At 51.3% G+C, this 26,094-nt stretch overlaps 1 protein-coding gene across 2 annotated transcripts in view; it reads right to left on the bottom strand.

Annotated features, from left to right (window-relative positions):
• Window positions 1-26,094, bottom strand: part of KIRREL3 (kirre like nephrin family adhesion molecule 3) — a 347,570-nt gene that overhangs the window by 30,972 nt on the left and 290,504 nt on the right. For both annotated transcript variants that reach the window (XM_075116531.1, XM_075116532.1), the window contains exons 6-7: window positions 23,449-23,599; window positions 17,608-17,713 (exon numbers count right to left, since the gene is read on the bottom strand). In XM_075116531.1, coding sequence (XP_074972632.1) covers window positions 17,608-17,713; window positions 23,449-23,599 — 257 coding nt within the window. The remainder of the gene's footprint in view (window positions 1-17,607; window positions 17,714-23,448; window positions 23,600-26,094) is intronic.

Below are 26,094 nucleotides of genomic sequence, written 5' to 3'. Positions count from 1 at the left end.
GGACTCAAAGGTTGGCATGGCAGAAGGGACACCACGGGCAGCATCCCAGCCTCCCTGGGCGTCTCGGGTGCTCCCTGTGGGGTGACAGCGGCAGCATCGCCGTGGGATGCCGTCACTGCCCGCTCGCTCCCACCAACAGGCATCTTTTGAGGACGTACCTCCAAACTCACCACTTCTCCCCACTATCCCACGTCATATGGCCAGTGCAGATCTACCATCCTACCTGCTGCTGTCCCTCATTCCCCCAGGCTTTGCACGTTTTCTCGTCTTCCTTTCTCTTCACCAAGCACCATCTCAGTCTGTTCCCCAGATGGGTATTTCTTCCCCTGCGGACCGAGTTTCATTTTGTTATTTCCTTCCCCATATTTCTAACCTGCGTATGTTTTTCTCTGGCCTCTCTGGAGGGAGTGCCCAATACCTCCCAATTCAGTATCTTCTGGAAATTGAATCAGCCTGGGTGATAGAGGAAAACAAATTTCATCCAGGAAACAGATATTTCGATCCAAGCTTCAAAGGGGTTATTAAAGACAGCAATGAAAAAACAGTGATTAAAGAATAAAAAAAAAATCCCAACCTGTACTTAGTCCTTTTAATGCTTAAAGATAAGAGGGAGGGGGGGACTTTTCTAAGGAGACATTCTCCAGGGAAACAGCATTTTTCAGACTCCATCGATTGCTTCCCAGCTAAGACTGCCCTCAAGCAAATAAGAAGGGACAGTTTGGGATATGTTAGCTTACAAGAATGCCATGGCTTTGTTTCGGTTTTCACAAGTCAGTGTTTCAGCAAACTGCTCTGGTTTCTGAAGGAAACATGCTGAAAACCAGGATGAAGCCCTTGGGCTTCCTCCCAGGGTCTCAGTGGGAGGTGCTCAGCTGAATCGTCTTCTGTGCAAGGGGTAAAAACCCAGCAGCTCCATCATTTCCCCTCAAGGGCCCCGTTTCTGGCTGGGCTTCCAGGCTCGTGGAGCCCATGAAGAGCTCACCACGTTCCCGCTCACGACAAGAGCATGACGTGCCTGGTACAGAAAGGAGCATCGCTGGCGAGCACTTCGTCTGCCTGAGCGCTGCCCAAGCTCACCGTAGCAAATAAATTCCTCTGTCTGTCGTACAAGGCCTTGTAATTCTTCAACAAACAGCGTGCGTGAACAAGCTATTTACTTTTCATCCCTGGGAATGCCGTAGGACTTGTATATACTCTTCTTTATAAAGCTCTTCATCAGGCCACAGCGCTCTCCGGTGCATGAACAACCAGAGGGCATCGCTACCACCCCTCTCAGCGCAGGGATGCTGGGGCTCTCTGAACCCTGTAATGCCCCATCAGGCGTTACTTAAATCCATACTGCAGGCTACGTGGATCCTTGCTAAGCAGGTTTTTTGCAGTTGCCAGCAGCACACGTGCTCCTTGAACCAAACCTCCCGACAGATCGGGTGCTCTGATGGCCTGTAACCCGGGGAAGTGGAATGTATCGTAATTTTTAATTAACAATGCAAAATAAAGCAGTTGCTTGCCATATAAATTGTGTTTACACACAAAAAAATGACAGCCACAAAACAGTTTACAGTTTACAGTCACAAAATGACTTAAAACAGATAAGTATTTTCTTGGATGCATTTTAATTGCTTAATAAAAGTACCAAGAACACCCACAAATACCTTAAATAAATGCATGGCTCCGGGAATGAATTAATTAACATTTCATTCCTGGGAATGGCTATTAATTGCTACAAATTGCTCAGAGAATGGGTTTTGTTGCTTTATTGCCAGCAGTACCTTCAATTCCTAGTGCTGTAACGTGGCAGTCCCCTCTCATCCCCAGGCGAGAGCCGTCCCCATGCGTGACGGCTGCCAGCGAGATGCCGGAGCACCGCCCCGCCTCCCTCTGCTGCCCCGTAACCCTGGCATCCCCCACGGGGAGGAGCTGATGGCGAAGGATGGCATGTCATGGGCGATGTGCTAGCATCCCTGGGAGGTCCGTGCTGGGCGAGGACAGCGGATGGCTCTTGCTGGCAGCTCCACCATTGCAGAGCATCTCCCGTGAGTGACAGACTTGTGAGAAATGATGGAGTGAGCAACAGGGCATGAGCAGTGTCACGCTACCCCCCTGCACCGCTCCGGCGTGATGCATCGCGCAAATTATTTCTTTATTAAGAGTAAATTTCCATAATGGTGATCTATGGAGTTATTCCTCTTCTTTTGCCTTCTCCCTCCCTAATGAAGATGTGTGGGCCCCGTGCGGTTCCTCAGCAGCACGTCCGCTGTCCTCCCTCTGTGCTGACGCAGCGGGTTCATTTATCAGCCAGTACAGGCGATGGGTAATCTCTCTGCCATCTAAATTACAAGGCTGAGCCTTCAAGCTTGGGGTTTAATCAAGTTCAGGAGGGCAGAGCCTTGAGCAAAGTGCTGAGCATCCTTTCCTTGCTGCTGGCTGGCTGGTCCTTGAGCCCGCGGGCTGCAGGAGCAGATGCTGGTACCCACCATACTCAAGGAAAGGCTTCCAAGCCTCCAGCTCCCATCCTGCCAAACCTCCATCCATGCACGGCTGCTGCAGCAATGGGCTCTTCTCAAACCTCTCTGTCCCCAGCATGGGTGTCTTGGCTCCACTGCAAAGCGAACCCCAGGTGGAGATGCTGCACCTCAGAGCGGAGGTGCCAGCCTTGCTGATCTCCCCTGCCTAATTTTTTTTCCCCATGTGGTTTTTCTTCAGAAACAAATAAACAATGAAAAAGATTGCAACCTTCTCCCGGATTTCAAAAGTTCAGACTCGAATCCCAGACAAGGACGTGTTTGGCGTCTGATTGCGCTCGCTGCGATACACCAGTTGCCGCTACTGGGGTTTGATTGTTTTTAAACACTCTGGGGTTTTGATGATAATAACACCTCGCTGTGCAGAAGAAACCTCCGGCTTGATTTCCTATCTAATCTCAGCTTCGTTGTTCTCCCTCCTGCCAAGCTAGGAGGCCAGCAATAAGCCTGATTGCTCATCAACCTGCAGTCTTTAAGGGAGGTGCCTGTCTTCAGTGCACAGGTTTTGCATCAGCAGGTCCCAAGAGTGGGAAAAATCACTTAGAGCTCCCCAAACCACGCCTGAAGATGAACAACTGGAGTTCAGCTCTCTGGAGAGCATCGAGGTACCAGAGCAGAGATGGGTGGGAACACCCCAGGGCCACTTCTGTGCTGCCCATGGCATGGGAGCCTGGAGAAACCAAGGTGAGAAGGTTTCTCTCTCCCAGATGGCACAATTAAAGCTGTGTCACCGGCACAGCCTGTACAAGCTGCGGCTCATTTTGGTGAGAAAACAATGAAAATAGCCTTTTGCTTAGCGCAGTGATCAGGACAAATTGGCTGCAGAAGCGGAGGGGAACAAGTAAACAAAGCTGTTAACTTGTCAATGACTTGACTGATCAACCGTTGTAAATAGTTAAAAGCCGGCTGATGAGCCGTGCAGATAATCAATGGCGTAACGCTACGCACCGCAGCCCCAGCACCGGGCACGGCCGGGGTTTGCAGCTGGAGCTGCAGGAGATCCAGCTGGGAGCGTGCCGCGTGGACCTCTGTGCACGCCGGCACTGCAGGATGGCCACGGACCCCATGGGTGGCTTGGCCGGGGGACGGCGAGAAATAATACCTGCTTGGTGCACGTGCACCCTGCGCTGGACCACGTGCCTGCGTCGCTGATACTCGCAGCGCTGCGGTGCAGGCTGTAGAGGATTATGGATGCTGGCTTTTGCAGCAGGGAGGTGATGGCTGAAGCACAGCCCATCGTGCCCCCCTGGCTCCCCCCCTTTGGCACAAGGGGCTGGTAGGGATGCTCATCCCCTCTGGAAAGAAACTGGAGATGTGCTGATGGAAAAGCTATTACTATTTCAAAAGAAGAGCACAAAACGTCACTGGCTGGGTGACTCCTTCTGCAAATCGAGCTGTTTTTCTTGATCAGAATAAAACGCAGACATTTGAGATCTGGCAGTCTTTCAAACCCGCTGTTTAAAATGCCCCCTCCTCCTCCGCCCCCTCAGACCAGTGCCCTGTGCACCAATCCTGTCCCCCTTACTCCCTCTTCTGGTGCTTCGCTTGCCAGGACAGATGCTTTTCTTCCCCTCCACTTTCACAAGTCTCTTCTTCAATAATTCCTCTCCCCTCGGCCCCAGGGTCACGGGATCGTACAAAAATGGTACTTGTTTTCCCAAGTTCAAATTCCTGATTTTTCCATGTGGAAAGTTTAAAACCATTCAGCTGGGTCTGAAGAAGGCGGCTATGGCAGCCAGCTGCCAAAACTGCTTATCCTGGGGAAATACTGGGGATGGGAGTCACCCCCTAGCCCTGGATGAGCTTGGAGGTGTCGCCTCGCCTGGGGGGATCTTACCCCTTTGGCAGTGATGCTGCGTTTCATTTCTCCTGCCTACATCATCTTGACTTACCCCGCCACACAACAGACATGACTAATAGCTTAACTATTATTTCTTGCCCGGATCGGGTAATCCAATTTCGTCACGTGGTTTGTGTTTCCTCAAATCGTTTAACGGGATTAGTCCTTTCTGGGGTCTTCCTACCACACTCCACCCCCGTAGCAGAATTTCTTTAGTCAGGTTTATGGATGCTGGCACGTCGAAGCACTAATTCTCCGCCGTGTTTATCCTCCTGCTTAGTGCAAAGTGAATCTGTGCTGTGAAACTGTTCAAACTTGCCTTTCCCTCTACTACAGCTCTTATTTTTCACCTAAAAAACATCACCCATGCTTGTGCCCTTTACAACTTTACACCTCGCCGTGCAATTCCTTTGGGGTTTGTGGGATAAAAAACAGCGGTAAATGGAGACAGAAAACCACAGCCCTTCATCAGCATAAGAAATCTGCTGCCAGAGGGATCTCGGAGCCAGCGCAGGGCTGGGACTGCATGTTTTGGATCACTGAAGCTACCAAATCTGCACGCTTCAGGGCAGAAGCGATGGGCATGCAGGCAGGAAAGGCTCCTGCCTTCCCCAGCATGGGATTCATGCATGGCCAGAGAGCTGCTGGGTGGCTGGGGCTTTTCAAAGGGTTTTCTCTTTCTTGGCTGACTCCTAAAGCTCCTCCGAGGTTTTGACCTGGACTTGATTTCGGGATGTTTTCAAGGGCTTTGTGGTTTGATCTCTGCAGTGCGAAAGGGCTTAAGCACGCACCAGGCTGACCTCTTGCTGGCATGAAGAGAGGAGACAGACCTCGGGACAGGTTTATATTAACTCTTCAAGGAGGCTGACCAGCCTCGGATGTGCCAAACAGCCAGCCTGAGCCAGCTCCCTCTGACTTTCCAGCCCCAGCTCTGAGCAAACTCCCCCTAAAACCCTTCTTTCCCCATGACAGCTGCTGTTGCCATCCCATGGTTCAGGCTCCCTATTTAGGCTCTATCTGTCTGAATTTTGGCACGTCCTCAGGTTGGCGTGAGGCACAGGTCCTTCTCTGGCAGGTTCCTTGGCCAGTCCTGCCAGAACAGTTAATTATTCAGGGCCAAACTGTGTCTAGATCAAATAATTCAAGTTAGGATTATCAATGGAGGCGACTGTGCGCGGAGGCATGCTCCCCAGGTGAAGATGGGTTGAGTCCTAATTATGTGGGGATCTTCTTGCAGAAGATGTCAAGGGCAGCGGCTTCTGTGTAATCCAACATGTGCTCTGGCTGGCTGAACTGCAAGTAACTGGGGGATCTGACAACGCATAAGGAGGAATAATAAATGAAATATCCAGAAATGCATTCCCTCTGTGCCAATGCAAATATATAGGCAATATACAGGTGAAGTAGAATAAAACTGCAAGTTCACCAAAAGATCTGTTCATCTTTTTTGGTATGAAATTCATCCACCCATCCACCCATCCACCCATCCACCCACCCATCCATCCATCCATCCATCCATCCATCCATCCATCCATCCATCCATCCCCAACCTTATGCTCAAGTCACTGTTCTTGGCCAAGCCTCCTGAATCCCCTTACATCACCCACATAACGACACCGCTCTTCTCAGCCACGTCATGAGAAAATAATCATACTGGTACAACAGCCTGACCCCTAAGAGCTTCGCGATTATCTATTGATTTCTGTATAAAACAGCAAGAAATAGCATTTTGAGAAAAGAAGTCTCCAAAAGTAAAAACCATTAAGTCCTTAATTACACACTTCAATAGCAAAGCAGAGCTGAGCAATAAGCATTGCTTTATGCTGCAAGGACAAATGGCCTTCTAATCCAGGGACAGGAGCTTGCGTTTCTCCTTCGCTTTAATATTTGCCAACGGCTTCCAGAGAGTTCGCATAGGAACAGAAACCCAAGTTTAACTTCAAGACCCGAAGTCAACAGAGTTATTCCACGATCTGATGCTGGATGAGACCAGAATCCTTTTTGGTCTTTCTGGGATGGGCTTTGCAAGGCTACCACAAGCAACCATGCCACGACAGCTTCGTGCCAGGTGGAGAGGTGGCTCCCGCTGCACAGCACGGCCTCGCCACAGCTACCAAAGTCATCCCAGGTTTGCAGAGGGAAGGCTCTCCTGCCAGAAACTGCCCCAGCTCAGCTGGTGCCAACTTTTCCCTTGCTTTGCCCTAGATTTGCTCTTTCCCAATCAACCCAGCCTGACTTCCCAGCTGAGCAAGCCTGTGCGCCGTTTGCCCGATCTCAGCAGCAGATCCACGTGCCAACAGCCTATATATGGCAGGACGAGCCCTCTGATTCCGGTGTCCAAGACCAGTCACGTGTACTGGGGAAATTACCAGGACACATGTTCGTGGGGGCGAGTGGGACCCAACGGGTTTATTTTGGGACGCCAGCATCCACTGGGTTTTCTCATACTCATGCCACCCGTGTTGGCCTATATTTTGTAGCTATCCTGATGGCTCTTTCAAGCAGAGACATTTCCAAGGACGCTGCTTGGGGAATTAGTCAAATGAACAATAACTGATGCTGATTGCAGTCGCCAGATCACCACTGGTTTACTGGAGCAGAGACGGTGGCAGGGAGAGAAGTAGATGCTAACAACTTCGTCCTCCATTTAAATCCCCAACCCAGCCCCTGAAAACTGCAATAAAGGAGCAAAGAGGGAAGCAAGAAGTGAAATCCTTTAGCAAAGCACCTGCAGGGCTGAGGCAGGTGCAGCTCCCATCCGCATCCCAGGTCCTTCCCGCATCCCCTGCCTCATCATTCACACCTTGCTTGTCCCTGGCAATGTTCCTCACCCTCTGGCATGAAAGCAGAAAAACCTCAAGCAGAGCTGAAGGCCTCTTAAATCAACGTATTTCCCAACTCAGAAGCTCTAAGAGGATTCATTATTTATATTGCAGAAACACAAAAGCTTAGCATATTTTAAACTGTCTGAAACGACTTCAAGGCAACTCTTCCTCTCTCTTCTTTTTCTTTTTTTCACAAAACGCATTGAGATGTCTCCGAATCGAGCGGCAGGAGGAAACTGTCTTTTTCTTCCGAAAGAGAAAATAAGATGGAGGGATTGAGGGAGAGAAAGAAAAAACCGCCTGTGATCCAGCTTAGGATCAGCAAGGAACACCCGTCGGGGGATGTTCCCTGTAAGACGCTGGAACAAGCCTTGACAAACTCCTGATGTCTCACGGAGGTTATGGCAGTAGGAGAAGGGAAGGAGGCATCTCTGCTACTTCACAAGTACAAGCACACACAGCCATATCCTTCAGAGGCAGCAGGAGAGGACGTGCTGAGTGTTGGGTGTCCTTTTTTTTTCCTCCTTCTCCCCCTTTTTACATTTTCAATTTAGTCACAGCATCTCTAATTTCCTTAGATCTGAAGCCACCTCGTGAGACTGGAAGGGAACGATATAGAAGAAAGATGAGGGGAAAAAAACCCACCAGTAATCTTGTAAAAGTCAGTTTTGAAAAATCAATTTTCTTGTGTGACAAGATTTGCTTAAGGCTTTTCGTTCTGTGAAATCAGCCCATCATCCTGCGGGAACGCATGAAGGAAGTGGCAAGTGTGGTTTGGAATAACTCAGATTAAAGACTGCTAAATTAGGCTTGAGAAGCTGCCACCTCTCCTTGCAAAGGGAGAGGAGATCTGGCTAGAGGAGCCAACGATGCTCCCTCCCCAGTCACCTTCCCAGTCACCTTCCCAGTCACCAGGAGGCTGTCTCAAAGGAGAGGTGACCAACGAGGCTCAGGAAACACAACCCTCACATCTCTCTGAACCCTAGGGATGTTTAAAAGAAGCATTAGCAGCTTTGTTTGGTAGCAAACCGTAAGGTCTTTGCTAGCACCCAGGGGTTTGGGTGCAAAGTTTGCTGGAAATGAGAGGCTTTGGGGACAGCAAAAGACTCTGCATGAGCAAAGTCTTGAAGACCTGTGAGGCCGCCAGCTCCTGCCCCAGGGGATGCTCTTGGCTGGCTGGGGATGGCCACAACCGTGGTGCGCCCCGTGTTTCAGTGAGCCCTCCTGAAACGCACCGGTGAAACCCCTCTGCCACCCCCTCCACTGGAGAGGCTCCGTCCAACGCTGCAGTCTGAGCTGGCTGCTTCATCGCGCAGTTCGTTGGGTACCTTTAATCATTTTTACATCAGGGAGCAGCGTTCGAGAGTACAAAGCGCTTCCCCCCCGCCCCCCCCTTTTTCTTTTCCTCTCCAGCTATCAGACTCTACGCTCTCTCCTAATTAGTCTGAGCTGCCTCCGAACATCTCCCACCCGCTTGTTCCCATTACCCTGACAAGCCAGGGAGCGGGAAGACAAATCTCCCTATCCTCACACCTCCATGAGCGAAGGGAGGCTCTTCCAAGCCCGTCTTCCCAGCCACACCTGGAGCCGTGTGCCTTGGCGGAGCACCTGCAACTGCCCAACATCGCTGCAGGGATATTTGTGCTTTTTATTTATTTTATTTTATTTTATTTTATTTTATTTTATTTTATTTTATTTTATTTTATTTTATTTTATTTTATTTTATTTTTGTTTATTTTTTAAAAAGCCCTGCCTTTCCCTTTCTGCCTGTCACCCAGCCACACTCCGCTCCCTGTCAGAGGGAGCTGGCAGATGGGGCTGACGCATCGCAAAGGAGATCTGAAGAATTCATTCCCCGTTATTTTTTTTCTTTCCCCAGCTTTCATTTTCACTTCAGAGCAAAGGTCCACTTGTCTGGGAGGAAGCTACAAAGACAAACCCAGGCAGGAAAACAGAGATAGGCTGGAAAAATGTTACAGTGCTGATAACTTGAGACCTCTGTGTGCTTTGCATTCATTTCAACTCCCGCTTTTGCTGCATTTTGCTATGTCTATAAATTAGATTTATTCTGTTGCTGCTGTGAAATGCCTGCGGGCCCCTTCCCCGCGTCGGCTTCCCTTGCCTCCCTTGCTGAGTTTGGCTGCGGGAGGCAGCGGGAGAGGTGACAGCCCTGCCGAGGGTTGGCATGTGGACTCGCAGCGTCCTGCCACTGGACAGACGGCAGCCTCGGCCGTTGCAAGGAGGGAGCAGATGGGAGGAAGGCAGCAAAAACCAGGAGCGTGGGGGGCCGGAGCTTGCACGTTAGCGTAAATGAGCAGTTTCTCCAAGCTGGACTGAAGGAGGAGGATGGTTTGGGGCGCAGGGAGAATGTCTAAGCATGCCAAGAAACGGCTGCAAAACCAAAGTGACCATTCCACCTGAAGATGCTGAAATGCCTCTTGCCAGGACCGGACGCCTGGTGAGCTGCTCCCAGGACCAGTCCCTCTGCAGCCTCCTGGCCAGCAGCGACCCTGCGGCTCTGCAGGACCATGCGGGGCTGCCCTGGGTCCCCTTGCAGCCCCCGGCAGAGATATCTGGGTATTTTCCCCCTGCGAGTGTGATATGGAGCCTGGTGGATGTAGGGGAGTCTGCCCATGAGCCCATGGACTTCACACCTTGTCTGCAGTCGCTGGCTGCTCTGCAGTGTGTTTCAAACCCTTGACAGGCCCTTTTAAATATTAAATAGAGATTTGATTGTCATTTAATAAGAGCTTAATATTGCAGTTCCCCCTTCCTTGGCACAGACTGCTGGGGAGACAAAAAAAGTGCCAATTAGGTAGTGGTCTCAGTCGTCAGAAGCTCTGGGGAGTGCAGGGTACAGGGGGGATGTTCACTTTTATTCTGGGCCTTTCATGAACGGGCAGAAGAAAGCAAGCAACATACCAAACACACCAACTCCCAGGAGGCGTTTTTCAAAGCCATCTGAATTTCATATTAAAATATATTCAGGTCTTATAGCGCCAGAACAGGGAAAACGTCCACTGCTGCGGCTTGGCTGTGGGCAGTGCCAGGCATGCCCATTAAACGGATCATTTGCCACTTCTCTGTCTAAAGTTGCCAATGAAACGCATCACCCTGAATCTCTTCATCAGCTTCCCATGAACCAATAATCCCTTCTGGCCTTTACAGCCTACGGATCTGTGAACATATTCTGCAGCAGCTAAATGGAAGAGGCAGGGACAACTTTGGTGTCATGGAAAAGCATGAAACTTCAAATATGGCCTTTCACCCGGGAACAGAGGTGTTGTGTGCCTCCAGAAGCCCAGCTGACCAAGAGAAGGAGTCAAGGTGAGCCAGCTGGAAGAGAGGGATCCGCTCCCAGTGCCTGGGGTGATGACTTCTTCTGCTCAATGGTCTTGGGAGCAGGAAACGATTTCTGTGGCTCTTCCTTCCCTAAGACCTGTATTCCTCAGCTCTGCAGATGAAGAATGTGGCTTCATCATGGCCAGCCAAAATAGGATGCATCCATCTATCAGCCCAGCTGTCCTCACTGCCTCAGCACGGGGGTTGACTCCCTTCACTTGAATCCTGCTTCGGACGCGTCCCTGGGTCAGCCCTCTGGCATGGGGCGACCTCACCTGAACAGGTCTGATCCCTGAGGAGGGAGCATGGGGAATTCGGGTTGGCAATCCCGGGTACCACACACAAATCAGTGACTCGCTGACCTTCACTCTGAGCTTCATCTGCTACAACCAGACACCTAGGGCAGGGGCCAGCTCTTCTCTCCTGCCTTAGGGATCTGTTTTGGAGAAGTTGGGTCTATATGTTGAGCCCATGACTGATTGATGACTTCTAGCAGTCAGTTGGCCCAGCCAGCCACGTTTACCGGCGCAGTGAAGGTACAATGATTCACCCCAGCCAAGCAAGGGCTGGCTCATCCCCTCCTCCATTCCCCATCCCTTTGATAAAGCTCTGCAAGTCTTCTGATGCTCCTGGCTTCACCTCTCTTCCACCCAATGTCACCCAGCAGCACGCACTCTTATTGATCGGCCCTTTGCCATGCAGCAAAGCAATGCCAAGGCACAAGGGAGCTGGTTAGAGCATCTGAGCAAACTTCCAAGCCAGTGTGGTGCTGTTTCCAGCAGGGCACGGGGCACGTGCCCTCAGAGGACTTGACTTATCCATGGCAGCTTGAAAGATCTCGTGAATAAATCTGGTAAGAAGCCAGCAGGCCCCAGAATGGTGCAGACAAGACCCAAATTAAAAAGAGCAGCAATGCTCTGTGGAGTTTGAACTTCTCTAAAACATAATGTGTCCGTGTCCAGGGAAAAACTGCCTCTGAGATGGCACGGTGTAAGACAGGCAGGCCAAAGCACAGCTGATGTGTATCATTATTTTCTCCTTCTCTTCTTAAAGCTCCTCAATATCAGGTGCAATTTTTCCATATCTACCTGGATCCCAACAGACCTGCCACTTTCCCCCACCCAGGACCCGCAGCCAAAATGTTCGCAGACCTGTACTTGGGCATGACGTACCATCCTCGGAGACAGCAGATCTGCTGAAGGTGCTTGGGCTCCTCATCCGCACGTCTCCCTGAGGCTGGGTGGGGAATGCCCACCCTGCATCCCAGCCAGAGGCAGGATCCTGTGGAGCAGGCTGGAGGAGCGGGCCTGGCACAGGGCATGACTGTTGTTGACAGCAACAAGCCACATCTTTTTTGTTTTCCCCTGCGCAAAGGCAGAGGGAGGTGAGGACACTGTCTCCCATCAGGTGCATTCCGGGGGTTTTCAAGAAGGTTTTTTTCTACAGACCGGAGCCAAGTGAGTGAACAAACAATGCTCCTGCTGCGAGGCAAGCCATGCGCTGCGTCGGCGATGACGGTGGGGCTGAGAACAGAGGGATGCTGCTGGCTGGCCCCGAGCTCTGGCGCAGCCTGACCAGGCACCCTGTGATCCAGGACGGTGGCGTGGCTCAAACCCCGACCCGCAGCTGCTGTTCCCCAAGCTGCTTGATGCAGGAAGATCTTCACCAATATTTGGGCAGGCAGTGCCTTTGGCCTCAGCCCAACAGGGGAAGGCAGAGCTTGCCTGGACCGCACAAAATGTAGTGCCCCTTCTGGTACAGGATGGGAGAGAAGTGGTGTAGCACCATCCCCTGGGTGGCTGTTAAATAAGCGCTTCCCAGCTCCTCCTGACCTTTGCTTTTGCTGCAGCATCAGCTGCATCTTCCGCCGTGTCCTACACCATTACGGAGCGTCGCGCATGTTGTTCACAGCTGCCGCACACAACGCCGGAGCCAGACACCTTGCAGCAGCTGGGAAGGGCTAGCTCTCTTTCCACCTATGTCTGTTTGTCTGTCCGTCGGTCCCACGCCTTCTTTGGGAAGTGCAATGGTCCCCAGAACTGCAGCTGATGCTGGAGGGTGGCTTGAAATGTCCCCCCACCTCCGTGACTACACAGATAACGTTATTTGCAAAGGTCTTTGCTAGCCTTGGGGGCGAGAGCGCTGTATCAACGCGCGAGAGTGAGATATGTATTATTGCCCTGCCTGTACCAACTCCCCATCGCTCTGCAAAAATAATCATCATTGGAGGAGCCCAAAAGGCTGAGGGACTCTGCCTTTTGCAATATTAAACTTTCCCATTTTCTTCTGCCACTTTAAAGATTCTCTTTCTTACAGCGAGTGATAAATAATAACAGCAAAAAAACACCCCACAGACACACAACAGACATCAAAAGCCAAGAGAAGATTGGCAAATAGAGAGATCTGAAGTGAGCAAAGAGGAGGCCTGGTTGTGAGTCAGTTCACGTAGCCCCGACTTCTGTTGCTTTCCATTAATTTTACCCGCCATCACAGGTGGCAGAACAACGGCGACAGCTAATTACTCTCTCTCGCTTTCCCTTTCTTGCCCGTTTGCTTGCAGCAAAAGAAAGTCAGTAAATTCCCAAATTCCCCCCCTCCCCATCCCAGAATCGTCCACCGAGAGGCAGAGGCGTGTGGGAAGCGTGTTATTAGAGGAAGACGAGCGTGCAATTTGCCCGCACATATGCTCGCTGCCTGGTGGAGCCGTTCGCTGCCTCCAGCCTGGCACCGTGGCGACGTGACGCTCTGCCTGCAAACGAGCTGGCAGAGGCAGGCAGCGGCTTGAGGCAAGGGGAGAGGAAGGGGCAGCTTTCCCCCACCGTCGCTGGGACACCAGGGAGCCTCTTTGGGCTTCCAGCCCGATGTCCGTGGTGCTAAAGCAGGTGGGGACACATCCATGGAGGTGCTGCCAAGCAGCTCAGGTCCCCTCGAGCCTTTCTCGAGGAGAAGATGCTGCACCGGCAGCAGCAAGGAGCTGTGCAACGGCACTTCGGTGGGCTGAGCTGCTCTTTAGCTGCAAAGGGAACATGCTCCCAGGCAGAGAGGGGATAAACCCAGCCTGGATGGGGTGGAAGACCCTGTAGAGGCCATGCGATACAGCTGTGCAGGGATTGCTCTGCGTGGTGAGGGGGAAAACATGCAAATGAGCAAAACCCCTGCTGTCAGGGTTAATTCATCCCTATGCCAAAAAACCCCCACTCACGCCTCACTGTGACACCTTGCCAGCCCTCTCCCTGACTCTCCCCAGTCACTTTTGGTGACACTGGCCTGCCCCGTGTCCAAAAGTGAGTGACAGCCCAGGTGACATTGCGGGCGAACAAACCCCCCTGGGGAAAAACATGCTCCTCGTCAAGGAATCGTGGCTGCCACCGAGGGAGGAGGACTGGGATTTCAGCTCCAGGGTGTCCTCAGCTAAGAAGAGGAGCAGGGGAACCACGTCTCGCTGCCCCAGCCCGCCCCCAACACCACAAAATGCCAGCAATCTTAGGGTAGAGGGGTTGTGGCTTTTCCTCCGGTTAGAAAATGCCACTGAGGCCAAACATTTCACGGAAACCTGTCAATTTTGACAAAATGTCATTAAATCCCCCCCCCAGAAGAGAAGATGCGGCGCAGGCTGTAACTTTCCACTCTGGCTCTGGAAGCAGATTGCTCCGAGGTCTCCTTTCTAACCTGGTTTTCCTCGCATTAAAAACCACACGTATGTGATGTATTATATAAAAGAGCACAAAGAGAACCTCTTAAGGAAAAAGCAGCTGCCTTGATTTTATCAAAGCTATATTCTCTGTGGGGGTTTAGGTGGGGGCAGAGGGAGATTTTCATCTCCTGAGAAATTTCGTTGAATTTTCCTTCTTTTCCCTTATCATCCTAATGAAGAGAGTCAGGGCTCTGTGCTTGAAACCCCAGGACCTGCTTAGCGGCTTCTTTCGAACGAGCAGCATGGTTCACAGATGTTTCCCAGCCAAGCATCTTTGGGTGAAGCCTTCGGGTGAGATGTTTGACCTCGCTTGCTTTTCCCAGCCAGAAAAACCCAGGATGCAAACGTGATGCAAAAGTTATCGCCCCTTGCAAATTCAAGCAAGGTGACAGCTTGCTCTTGTATTCGAAACAGGGGTGGCCCCGTGGAACTGGCTGTGGATTTACGCCCAGAAAAGGGGATTTATGTTGTTTAGTCATTTTTCCTTTGTGTTCCGAGCTGTTTGCTGACAAACATATTGGGAGGTATTAAAAATAAAGGTTGGCTGAAGACTAAGATCTGGTATCTGTGTCTGAAGATGAGGGAGGTCATAGGAGATATATTCTCTCCCCAGGAAGGAAAAAAAAAAACCAAAACACACTTTCCCTCTATTTTTTGTTTTTAGGGCAGAATAAGTTCATTTTCACCAGTGACGGGGTCCCAGGTGGCCCTGGGGATGACACTGAACTCATGTTCTGCCTTTTCACACCTCCAAGTACCTCAGAGCTGGGGCTTTCCATGTCCCACCCCTTTACCCACCTTCCCTCCTAGTCCGTACCAAGGTGCAGGGGACTCCTTGCTTGGATGTCCCACTCCAGAGGACTCCAAGCTTCGGTGCTGAAACATCTGCTGCCTTTACATAGTTAGTGAAGGGCTTTGGGATCTTTTGGAAGGGGAATGAATCCCTGCTCCCAGTGATTTAGAGCCATTAAGTGGAAGGAAGCCCCTCTGAATCCTGCTTGCTTGTCACAGTGGTAGGGAAAAAGCCTTGTGCGATGCTAACATGGAACAGTTAACAGGGAACTTAAGAAATGAGAAACACAAAGTGCTTAAATTTTTCATGCCCTGGGTCCCCCCCCCCTGCAAATCCCTTTTATGAGAAAGCATAACCTGAAAAAAAAGTGCAATTAATTTTGATAGTAAAAGCCATCATGAAATGAGTCCTGAAGCACTTTGCAGCAAGGCAGAAACCCCAGTGCTCAGCAACAAGGGGGACACGACATGTGGCCTTGGCATGGGTGAGAAGGAAGAGGGCTGCGGGCGGCATTTGCAACTACAGGGGACAGCAAAAACCCTGCGCTAGTGAGACAGCGCCAGGGATGGGAGCAGTGTGGCGGATCCATCTGCTGTTTGGTGGAGATAAAGTAATCCAGCGTTGTTTTGGCCAGGGAGAGCCACGTACCCAGAGGGTGGAAACACCCAAGAGGAAGGAGAAAACCCAGATGGGAACCTTCAAGGCTGCTCCACTGTTCAGGGGATCAGCCCGGTGGGGATCTAGGGATGATGTGAGAGCGCCTGTTGCTGAGCATCAGGCTGGATGCCCTGTCTTTGAAGCAGAAATCTTGCCACCGCCTGGTTCCTCAGCCAAAGGTGGCTGTTTTGCCTTTGACTGTAGCAGAATCAATCACGGCATAAGACCCACGTGGGACGTTTGCCCAGATCCTTCCCCAGATTGTCACGCACTTCGTTTTCCTCCTAACTGTAAATATGAAAACAGGGCTATTTGTATCTTTGACATTAATTGACTTCTCAAATTAATAACTCCTCTGTGTAACTAGGGACGCAATTATTGCTTTGTTGTGCTGATAGCAGATATCCAGCCAGAAGGAATCGTTCCTACCAGCAAACTCGATTGTACTAATTAAGCTGTACGAGCCTAACAGGAGGCGGGTCATGGTAACCTGTCCCCGGAGGTGCCTCCTCTGTTATTATCAACAGACGCTGTTGCAAACCCACAACTGATTGCACGCCTGCGTGTGCACGCTCGTAACTTCAAGGCAGGAGTGACGAGCAGCTGATCGCAGTGGTGGCACGGGGGTGACCTGGTTGCTGTGTGATGTCTCCACGTGGGCTCAGACATGGGCCCTCCTGGCCAAGAGCTGGAGCCAGGAGGCCGAGCACGACGCCCTCCTCTCCCGAAGTGTGATGACCCCTTTCCATACCCATATTTTTGTCTGCTTAGATGAGAAAACTTTGTGAGAAGGGGTGTTTTCTAATTCTAGCAGCCCTCATACCCATAACCATGAGCCCACGGCAGCGACTCTGCTTGGTGCAGAGCCACTGCTCACCTTCTGCAGTGAACAAGACCGACTGAACACAGCGCGGTGAGCAATGGGCCTCGCTGCTGCGGGATACAGCTGTGGTTGGAGTCACGCTCTGCCATCCCTGCAGCACCTTGACGCGTACTGATCAAGATTGGCTCGGGAGTGCCTCGGCGTAGGGGTGCAGGCAGGGAGCCCCATGCACCGCCTTCATCCCAGACCTACTGCAGCTGTGAGCGATGCGTTTTTCTCCTCCTATGATTCTCCCCGGAATGCCAAACAGCCCCTCAACCGCTCGTGCCCTGTTCCGAGCCCACCACGGCCAGTGGAAGACGCCTGCTAGCAGCGATGATCCCACCCACTCAATGAGAACGTCCCACTCAAGGATACCCCATCCCCTGTGTCCCCCCATGTCTCCAGCCCAGACACCTCTGCTCTGGTCTCTTCTGAGCTCTGCTCTGTGCTGCTGGGGTTAGAGAAGCTTACGGCGGTTGCTTAAGGGTTACACGGAGACAGCAATGGAGTTGTATTGTTTAAATCATAAAAGAGCACGCAAAAAAAAATTAGGAATTTTCCCATAACAGACTTTTCACTCGGCACGCTCTGCTCGTTATGTCCCCAAACAGATGGCTCTGCCAGCTCGGTGCCAGGCCTCTTAATCCACTCCAAAGCGCCAGTGAATCTCTGACTGAGGACTTGCTGCATGCAGCAAAATGTAGCAGACGGCCTAATGCGGAGGCAATTGGAGCCTCTCAACGTGTAACAACATCATCAAGGCAAGAACAGTGTCGGGGAGCCATCGGAGCGGGGATGCTGGGAAGAGGACCGTGCCACAGCAGGTCTCTGCTGCTCTGCGGGGATCGGGGGGCCTGGGTCCAGCCATTGCATCCCCACAGCTGGAGGACAGCAGAGGCCATGGGGATGAGCTACCACAACCACCAAGCAGTGACAGACATGGGAGCAAGTGGAATATCCACCAGAAACTGCGGCTGGAGCTGCTGAGCGCTCTTGGGTCACCGGGAGGAAATCACTTTGCACGGCGGGGACGGAGGGTGGGAGCGAGAGGCACAGCGCCGGCGCTTACCTGTACTGGGTGACGGCAGGGTTGGCCTTGGCGGAGCAGTGGAACTTGACAGTGTTATCCTCTAGGACTGGCTGTGGCTCCACGGACAAGTTCACCAGGGGTGGGTCTGCAAAGAGACAGCGACAAGCCCGTGAGCGACCCGAAGACGCGGCACGGCATCCCCATGGCTGCTGCCTGCCAGGCTTCCGAGTCTGGAAAGCAAAGTTTAGTTGTGAGAAAACACAGCAAAAGCCCTGAGATGCCTTAATGCTGTGATATAAAGTTTAGGGCTGTGTAAGACAGGCTTACATCATGAACACTGCTCTTGTCTTGGAGGGTTCAGTAAATAAGACAGAAAGAGGAGCCACGCACGTCATTTGATGTAGCATTTCACTTAAAAAATATTAACGCCGGCTCTGATTCCTGTTTAAGGAAATAAACTTGCCTGCTTTGAAAAGCTCCCACTTAATATCTTGCTGTGTAATGATGATCTTTTGTCTATCCCCTAACTTGAAAGTGGCATTTCTGCTCTTTCATCAGCCTAATAATCTCTGCCAAGTCCTTACTGGTGTCACAGGCCTTTCGGTTCTTGTGACTGGTGCTCGGTTTCTCTTCTCCTTTATACATGGTAAGCATCTAAATGCTTTAGCGGCAAACAAAATTTAGGAGAGAACCGATGAAAGCAAGCAGAAGAGAAAAGGGTGCAATGTTGAGATGAGGAATAAGAATATCCAGAGTTGTTTTAATTTTTAATGAAGTCTGAGAGAGGGTGTTACCCCTCCAGCTTTAGGTTTTAAGGATAGGACCTCATTTGAGGGAAAAAGCAGAAAGAAATGGCCTGTGGAGAGTTTTCCTAGGTGCCTGAAGGACCAGTTGTCCTGTTGGAGACTGCCTTGTGGCTGCGGAGAGGAGCTGATGTCAGCTCATCGATCCAGCCAAGGGGGTCTCCTGTCCTTAGGGTGGGAGTCTGATGCAGCATATGCGAAAATACATCCTAAAATAGGCTGTGCTACGTGTTCATCTCTACCCGCTGCCTCTCTCCTCTTCCTAAATATCTCAGCAACATCCTTCCCAGCTGGAGCACAGGGACAGGCTGCAGCTGAGCAGCATCCCTCCTGCCCAGCAGCTGAGCAGGCGGGGCTGGGGGTCAGCCCTGCTGACCTGAGGGAAGCCCAGCTGGTTGGCACCCACCAACGTGGGGGACCTCCCTTAGCATCACATGCAGGTGGGCATCCTGGAGCCCAGCGCTGGGGAAAGGGTCAGCGTCGCAGGGCAGGGGGTGGTGGGAGGGACAGGGCTTAGTGGCTTAGGGACGTAGTCTAGTCCGCCTCAGGGACCTGGTTTAGTGGTGGACTTGGCAGTGCTAGTTTAATGGTTGGGCGCGATGATCTTAAAGGTCTTTTCCAGCCTAAATGATTTGATGATTCTGTGATTCACCGCTCGGATGCTGTGAAGCCACAGCTTTAATGCAAGCTCAAGGAGTGCCATTGAGCTTCATAGGGATGGAAGCTTCCCTGCCAGCTTCGCCCTCCACCAGCTCCCTCTACCATACACAAACCAGGGACCTGCTGGAGAGACCTGGCTCTCTGGAAACTGCTGAACGCCTTTACTCGAGGGTACGGGCTCTAACTGGGCACACCGATGCGAGACCAGCTTGACATCCACCTCCCTTCTGGCTACGACTTTGCCAAGGTAATGGCAATGGGTGAAACCTCAGGTGTGCGAGGAGCTGCGGAAGAAAAAGCGACGAGGCCCGTACAGGCGCGCCAAGGGTTGGCACCGGCAGAGCTGCAGCGGAGGGGAGGAAAGCAGAAAGCCTCTCCGCGTGCCGAGAGAGCAGGACAGCATCCAAAGCAACCCTGCGTTATTCCAGCCTGTCTCTCCCTGCCCGGCGCGGGCTGGGTCGGGAGGAGCCCTTGCGGCAAGGCTGGGGACGAAAGGGGAGCCTCCGAGGTGGCCTCGGCAGTGACCTTGGCTGGGCGGCAGCCTGGGGGAGGCGGGCGAGGGAAGGGCGGCGGGCTGCGGCCCCCCGGCGCGCTGCACTGCCTCCCCCTTCGCCGAGTCCCCACCTCGTTAGGCCCCGTGCTATTTACCCAGCCGGAGCCCCACTTTGTTGCGAGCAAAGCCACCTGCCTTCTTGATGGGAAATTATGTCTGGGAAATTATAGGTATTTTCAATTTACCCTAATCTCATTTTAAAATGTGCAATTCAAATGACAATAAAGATGGGCGCAGTTGGGAATATAAATGAGCTTCCCTAACATAACAGCCCAGAGATATATAGTGGGCTCCTAATTCATTTGCAGGCATCCTGACACTTCCCTATTGTTATACAACAACAGCTAATCACCTTCCTTTGTTAAGTATGAATCACACTTCTCTTTAGTAGCTTCCCCATTGTTTGATGGTTTAGTAGCTGTGCCTACGATTTACAGAGGAGCCTCTTTGTATTAAAATGAGCCCTGCTCCCTCCTGCACTCAAAATAAAAAAAAAAAACAGATTAAAAAGAAAAAAAAAGAGCAAAGGAAATGAATTAAAGACTCTGATCTTGCCTTTCTCAAATGGGATTGGGCTTTCTAATATCACGGTAGCTTCCCCGTGAGGCGGCAGGTGCCACGGATAACGTGGGTTTGTGCATGCGAGCGTGTTTTGGGTTATTTTAAAGAAAAAAACCACAACCCACCAGACAAATTGTAACTCATCAGAATGTAATTCCACTTGGTTACAATTATAATTCCTGCCTGGCTTCTTGTAATTAATTTGAATGATGGAATCAGATAGAGCTAGCCTACAGGCAGCCGGGAGGAGAGCGTGCATGCAAATGCTTGCACGCCCAGGTACCACGTCTCCCCGTGAGCACGCTCGCACCGGGGGACCAGCATCGCTCCTCACCAGCCGTGCAGTCCGTGAGGCACACGAGCAAACCCTTCAGCTCCTGCTATTTTAAATTAGCACCTGGGAAATGATTGCTGGGGTCATGGGCTGAGCTCCACAGGCTGCAGGGACCATGCTGGCTCTTGCACTGCTGCCTCTTGGGCATGGGCAGACCCCTCTCCATGCTCGTCTCCCCTCCAGACCTCCAGACAAGCCCTTCCAAACCTCTACCCTGAATCCAAAAGCAGCGTGTGGTCTGAATGAGGAGCAATGAGGAGCTGGAAGCAGGCTAAGATGCCTCTTCAGCTCTGGGCTTTCACACTCCCCAGTGGGAGTAAAATACTCCAGTGCTACAAGGATGAACACAGCATGAGGTCCTCCAACACTGCGACGTGCTCCTCGGTTTGCTCATCACCCCGGTCCGCAACCCCTCCACTTTCTCTCTCCTACTCCCACCTCCTGCAGAAAATACAGATGCAGTGAAATCCCTTCTTGCCATGATAAAATAAAATAAAAAAAAAAGGTGTAAAAATGAGCAACTGCATATGTGTGCGCAGAGGCTTGGAGCAAATGGCTTTGGATAAGCAATAACCCGGCTCCTCCCCGTCCCGGCACGCTGGATGTGCATTTCCGTAGAGCCACTGGGCTCTGGCAGTATAAATAGTTTATGGCATATCAAACTATTCAACATGATTTTAATCCCACTTGTGATGTTCGGCGCATAACTCACAGGAGGCTGACTTTGATGTGGCTGGTGGAACGGAAATCACATTGAACAGATGTTCCAGCTGGAGTCGCTTAGTGTTTCCATTACAGACCCTGCTCTGGGTTTTTTTTTTTCAGTTCTTTCCCCCCCACCCCTTTTTTTTTGTAAGGGAGGGTTTTATGACTCAGCTATTTCATCACTGCTAAGATGGTCAGGAAGTGCTTACATGAGGTTGATGGGAGCCAAACTTCAAGTCTGCATGAGCTGAAAGAGGATATTCTCTCCCACCATACGCATACACGCTGCGTAGGAAATAACCCCCATCCCGGCGTTTCTTTGCTGAGCACGAGCATTTTTGATGCTCTTTTGAGTTGCAAAAGAAAATGAAAGCATGAGGAGTGATTTACCAGGCTGCTGCTTCCTGGGAGGGATCATTTTTGGTTCCCTGGGATTATTTTGCAAGGCCGTCTCTTTTGAACCGTGCAGCTGGGCAACGTTTGTTATGGTGTGAACGGTGGAGGCAGAGATGTGCAGGCTCCGGGGTGAAATGCAGCAGGTTGCGCCAGGCTGGGGAAAGCTCACCAGCCAAAATCTGCCGCCTACCTCCTTATCCTTGCAGAAGCCACTTCTTTTTTTCCCCCCAAGGTGCTGCTTCTCTGCTAGCTGTTGGGAGAAGACCCATGGGAAGGGCCTCCTCTCATCGCCGCCGTGGTGCTGAAGGGTAGGCAGCCTTTGCAGCCAGCCTTGCACAAGACAGTTCTCCAGGAGAAACGAGTGGCCCAGATAATTTCTGCTTAAGAAAAGTACCTTTAGCTCTTCACAAAGCGAAAGCAGCCAATTGCTTATCAGGTCGGTAGTGAAACCTAATGGACTGGGCAAGCAGCTAGAGCAGGCTCTTGCATCCGGAATGAAATCCATCCCACCGCAGGCTGGTTCATCCATCTTGGTATTTTTCTATCCCTCCATCACCCGTCCAGCAGCGGGAAATTGATATCCTCATTAGACCCCATTAAGACCAACATACTTTGGATAGCTAGATAGGATATTATTATTTCTTTCACAGCATGAAGCATTTAATAGCTTGGGGTAGAAATTGGTGTACTTTACTGGGTCTTTCTCTTTTCAGAGCGGTTTCCATCAGGCTCAGGGATTCAGCTCACACCTCCTGCCCCACACTGTACAGCACAGTGTAATGATGTCTCCGGCTTTGCGTTGTTTGTGAGAATGCGTGTGCGTCTCCAAGCTATTGTAACTGTTTGCCGGCTGTGAAATAACCCATGCTATTATCTCATTTTATCTGGCCGGTTCTGTCAGGACATGCTATCCAGCAACCCAAGAGCCTGTTAATCTTCCGGCAGCAAAAGCTGGAAGTCTTAAATGGTGAATTTTCTGCTGTGCTTGAGTTTGTTCAGTCAGTTTTAATTGGACTCTGGAAAGCAGCTGGCATGCTAATATTGAACACCCTGCATTTGCAAATTGTTGGTAAATACAGCTGCAGGAATTGTGTGTGCAAATGAAGCCCGGCTGGAGGGAGGTCAGGATGAGCCCGAGAGCAACAGCGATTGCAGAGGAGGAGGGAAGAGATCTGTGAAATGTGAATTTTTGAGGAAGGAAGACGGTGCTTCATGGATTGACAGTAAAGGGTAAATGATGTGGCTCTCGACACACACCTATCCCCATCAGATGGTGATTGACACTAGCTGTATTTCACAGGAGGGAGACTTCCCAATGATTAGGTGTCTAATATGCTATCTCAGTGGAGAACAATATAAAAAACTTACCGCTGAACAGCTTGTGAGACTGGAAACAAGTTTTTGTACCAAAAATATTAACGGGCTTTATCTCTGCTACTGGCTGTGTCCAGAGATGCTGCTTTCTCAGCCAAAGACCTTTGGGATCCATCCCTGCTCCCGAGACCCCAGAGGCCTGGATCAGGGCACGCAGTCCGACCACGTGTGATGCCCACCCAGAGCACGGCAGCTGGTGCTGCTTTCGCTCAAAACCATGGCCACAAGATATAAAAGCTGGGAATCAGCCTGTCCCTGTGGATGTTCATGTCCGTCTGGTGCCCGAGAAAGCTCAAGGGAGATGAGATCTTGTGTCTCTGACTTTACCGTACCGATGTACCAGTAAATCCCAGTAAAGGGAAACCCCCAAACCCCAGCATCCCGCTCCTGACCGGAGGCAGACCCGTGTGGGCAGCCCTTGGACAGCGAGGGAGAGAGCAGAGAGGCTGGGATCACAGAGCACCCAGAGGTAGCTCAGCTGGCCGTGTACTCACGCTGGATATCAATGGTGACAGAGGTCTCTTTCCCACTGGGAATGGCTTTGTTGGTGGCACGGCAAACGATGCTCTCCCCATTCTCAATGTCCGAGGGGGCGATGAAAAGGGTGCTCATGATACTCTCCCTCTTGCCGTCACGGAGTAGTGTCTGTGGGGAGAGAAACAGCGATGAGAAAAGGCAGTTTGCTACAGCAGAGGGGCCCCTTCCGTGAGCCAAGAGTCATGCCAGGCTCTGCACACACACAGCTAGCCCTCGCTCGTACGAGTTTCTCAGCCAAGCAGCGCGCTCTGCAATAACAGCTCCTCTGGCTGGATTCTGCCAAGAAGCCTTAGGGGAATAGCGCAGACAAATTTCAGTGCACTCCCTGGGAATTGGGCACTTAACTCCCATCTGCTTCCCTCCAGCCCTGCTGTGCCTAGACCTGGGAATCACAGCTCCAGCGAGATACGTGTCACCCACCATCCCAGGAAAGAGGGAGCTGGGGGACAGAGGGCAACCGGCTTTTTGACACCGCTGTCACCTTCTGCACCTCTGCCAGGTGAGTGCAAAAAGCTGCCTGGGCCCCTTTACATCGCAATGAGTGGTGATGCTGGCTGCCAGCAGTGCGGGGCTGAGCCTGGCCACGGGTCTCTGGTTGCTGTGCAATGGTCCGGATGAGCCCATGGTAAATCGTCACCACGCTGGCTCGCCTCGTGCTAGTGATCACCGTGATGGGGACCTGAGGATGCTGGAGATCTGAAACTTTGAGCCTGGTACAGCAGTGGTTAACCAGCTCTATCTGCTCACCCTTGGCACCTTGTTTCTTCCCCGGCGTATCTCACTTTGACTCCAAGCCGTGGTGCCCTGCCGTGCCTTCATCGGCGAGCCCTGGGAGCCCTGCCTCGTCAAGCTCTTAATCCTCCTGCAAGTTCTTACAGACCATGGTCACGGCACCCTGTAGCCCTGTCTTTGGTGAACTAAACTGATCGAGCCCTCGGAGGCTCTCAAGATGTGTGGTTTTCAATCTTTTAATCATTCTCTGGGCTTTCCTCTGACCTCTCTCCAGTTTATCAACACCCTCTGGGGACAAGAAATGTTAGAAACACAGCTTTTCATAATAGTGGTAAATGCCCATGGATACACTCATCCCATAACTATGTATTTTGGACCCTGCCGGCAGTTTTTCTCTCTGAGTCTCTATCCTTCAAGTTTCCTCCTCACAACGTAAAAAAAGCGCTTTAACGAATTATAAACATACAGTAGCAAGACTAATGCTTTCACCACCTGGGTTCATCGAGACACAGAGCTCGTGCATGTGGGTTTGTGCCTCCATCAGGCACCAGGCAAGGACTGGTGCTGAGAAATTGGTGCCGCAATCAGCCCAGAAGCTGGGGAGAAGCAGGACCCAGACCTATTAGTACATGTTCATCAGGGCCTTGTGCACCAACAATCCTTAATTTCCCTGATGGACCTCATCTGGGGCTTCTGCTCAAGAGCTCTTCACCCATAGGCTCAGGAGCTGTATTTAAGCTCCAGCTCCAGCTCCAGCTCTGCTAGACCCTGCTGTAGTCACCAAACCTGCTGTACTCTTCTTGTGCTGGTGTTCTGCCTTTGGTGGTAAGGACTCTGCCCTGGGCTTGCTTTGATGTCACCCTGTGTGCCCTTCCCTTATAGAACAGCCCCAATTTGGGGGCTGAGGATGCAGAGGACCCTAAGCCTGTGCAGGACCTTCCCCCCACATGCCCCTGAGCTCTGAGTTAGCCTCCAAACCCTGCAGGATTCTATAATGCCCCCTATGGCTATAGGGACCAGGGTAAGTATGGGGGTTTTTAGTCAACTGTGGATATTCTGTACTGCTGTGATTGCAGGGGGACATATATTAATCAGTTGGTGGATGGGAAATTTGGAGAAACAAATAAATTATCACTCAGTATAAATGGTTTCAGGCAATTAGTAACCTGAACAGTGTTTCTTCTTGGTTGACTGGAATATCTGGATCAAATGAAATTTGAGTTGGGTTTTAATTGCACTGAAAAGCAGAAAGAGGAAAACTGAGGAATGAGGGAGACTTGAAAGGAAAATGTTTCGTAGACCCTCAAAAATCAAACCTCCCATTCAAAAAATGGCTAAAATTGGCCATTAGTTTTTCTGAGAGGTATTTTCAGTGTTTCACAAGGTTAAGCCAGTCACAAAAATGGTCATGTTTCTTGTGCACGTGTGGGGACTGTGGTGCTTGAGGTGACAAGCTCTGAGGCAGCTGGTGCTGGATGACTGCCCCAGTGCACGCCTGGCCCCCGAGCATCACTCTTCACTGCTTGTGGCAGGGCAGCATTTGTGGAAGGGCCTCCTGAAAACCTCCAGTAAGTCAGGGGAAACTGAGGTTCATCAACACCATCCCTCTGACCCCAGGAAAAGGGAAGATGCTTCTCCCATGCAGAACAGGACTCCCCTTCCAGACCATCCCTGGCAGCTGCTTAAAATGCCATGGAAGTCTCTGTACTGCATGTGAAAAGGAGCTGCAGCCTGGAAGCTCTGCCTCAGAAGAATATTTTTTGTTGGAAATATTTTAAAGAAAAATAAAGGAGGGGCATCCTTTCTTCTCTGATACCCATCACTTGTGGGCCTGAAAGGGAGATGGCTTGAATGTTGGCTCCCCAGGGCCA

This window comes from Phalacrocorax aristotelis, chromosome 22, assembly GCF_949628215.1.
Source record: "Phalacrocorax aristotelis chromosome 22, bGulAri2.1, whole genome shotgun sequence".
NCBI lineage: Eukaryota > Metazoa > Chordata > Aves > Suliformes > Phalacrocoracidae > Phalacrocorax > Phalacrocorax aristotelis.
The sequence above is the reverse complement of the archived record's forward strand: the minus strand, read 5'-3'. Positions and strand labels throughout refer to the sequence as shown.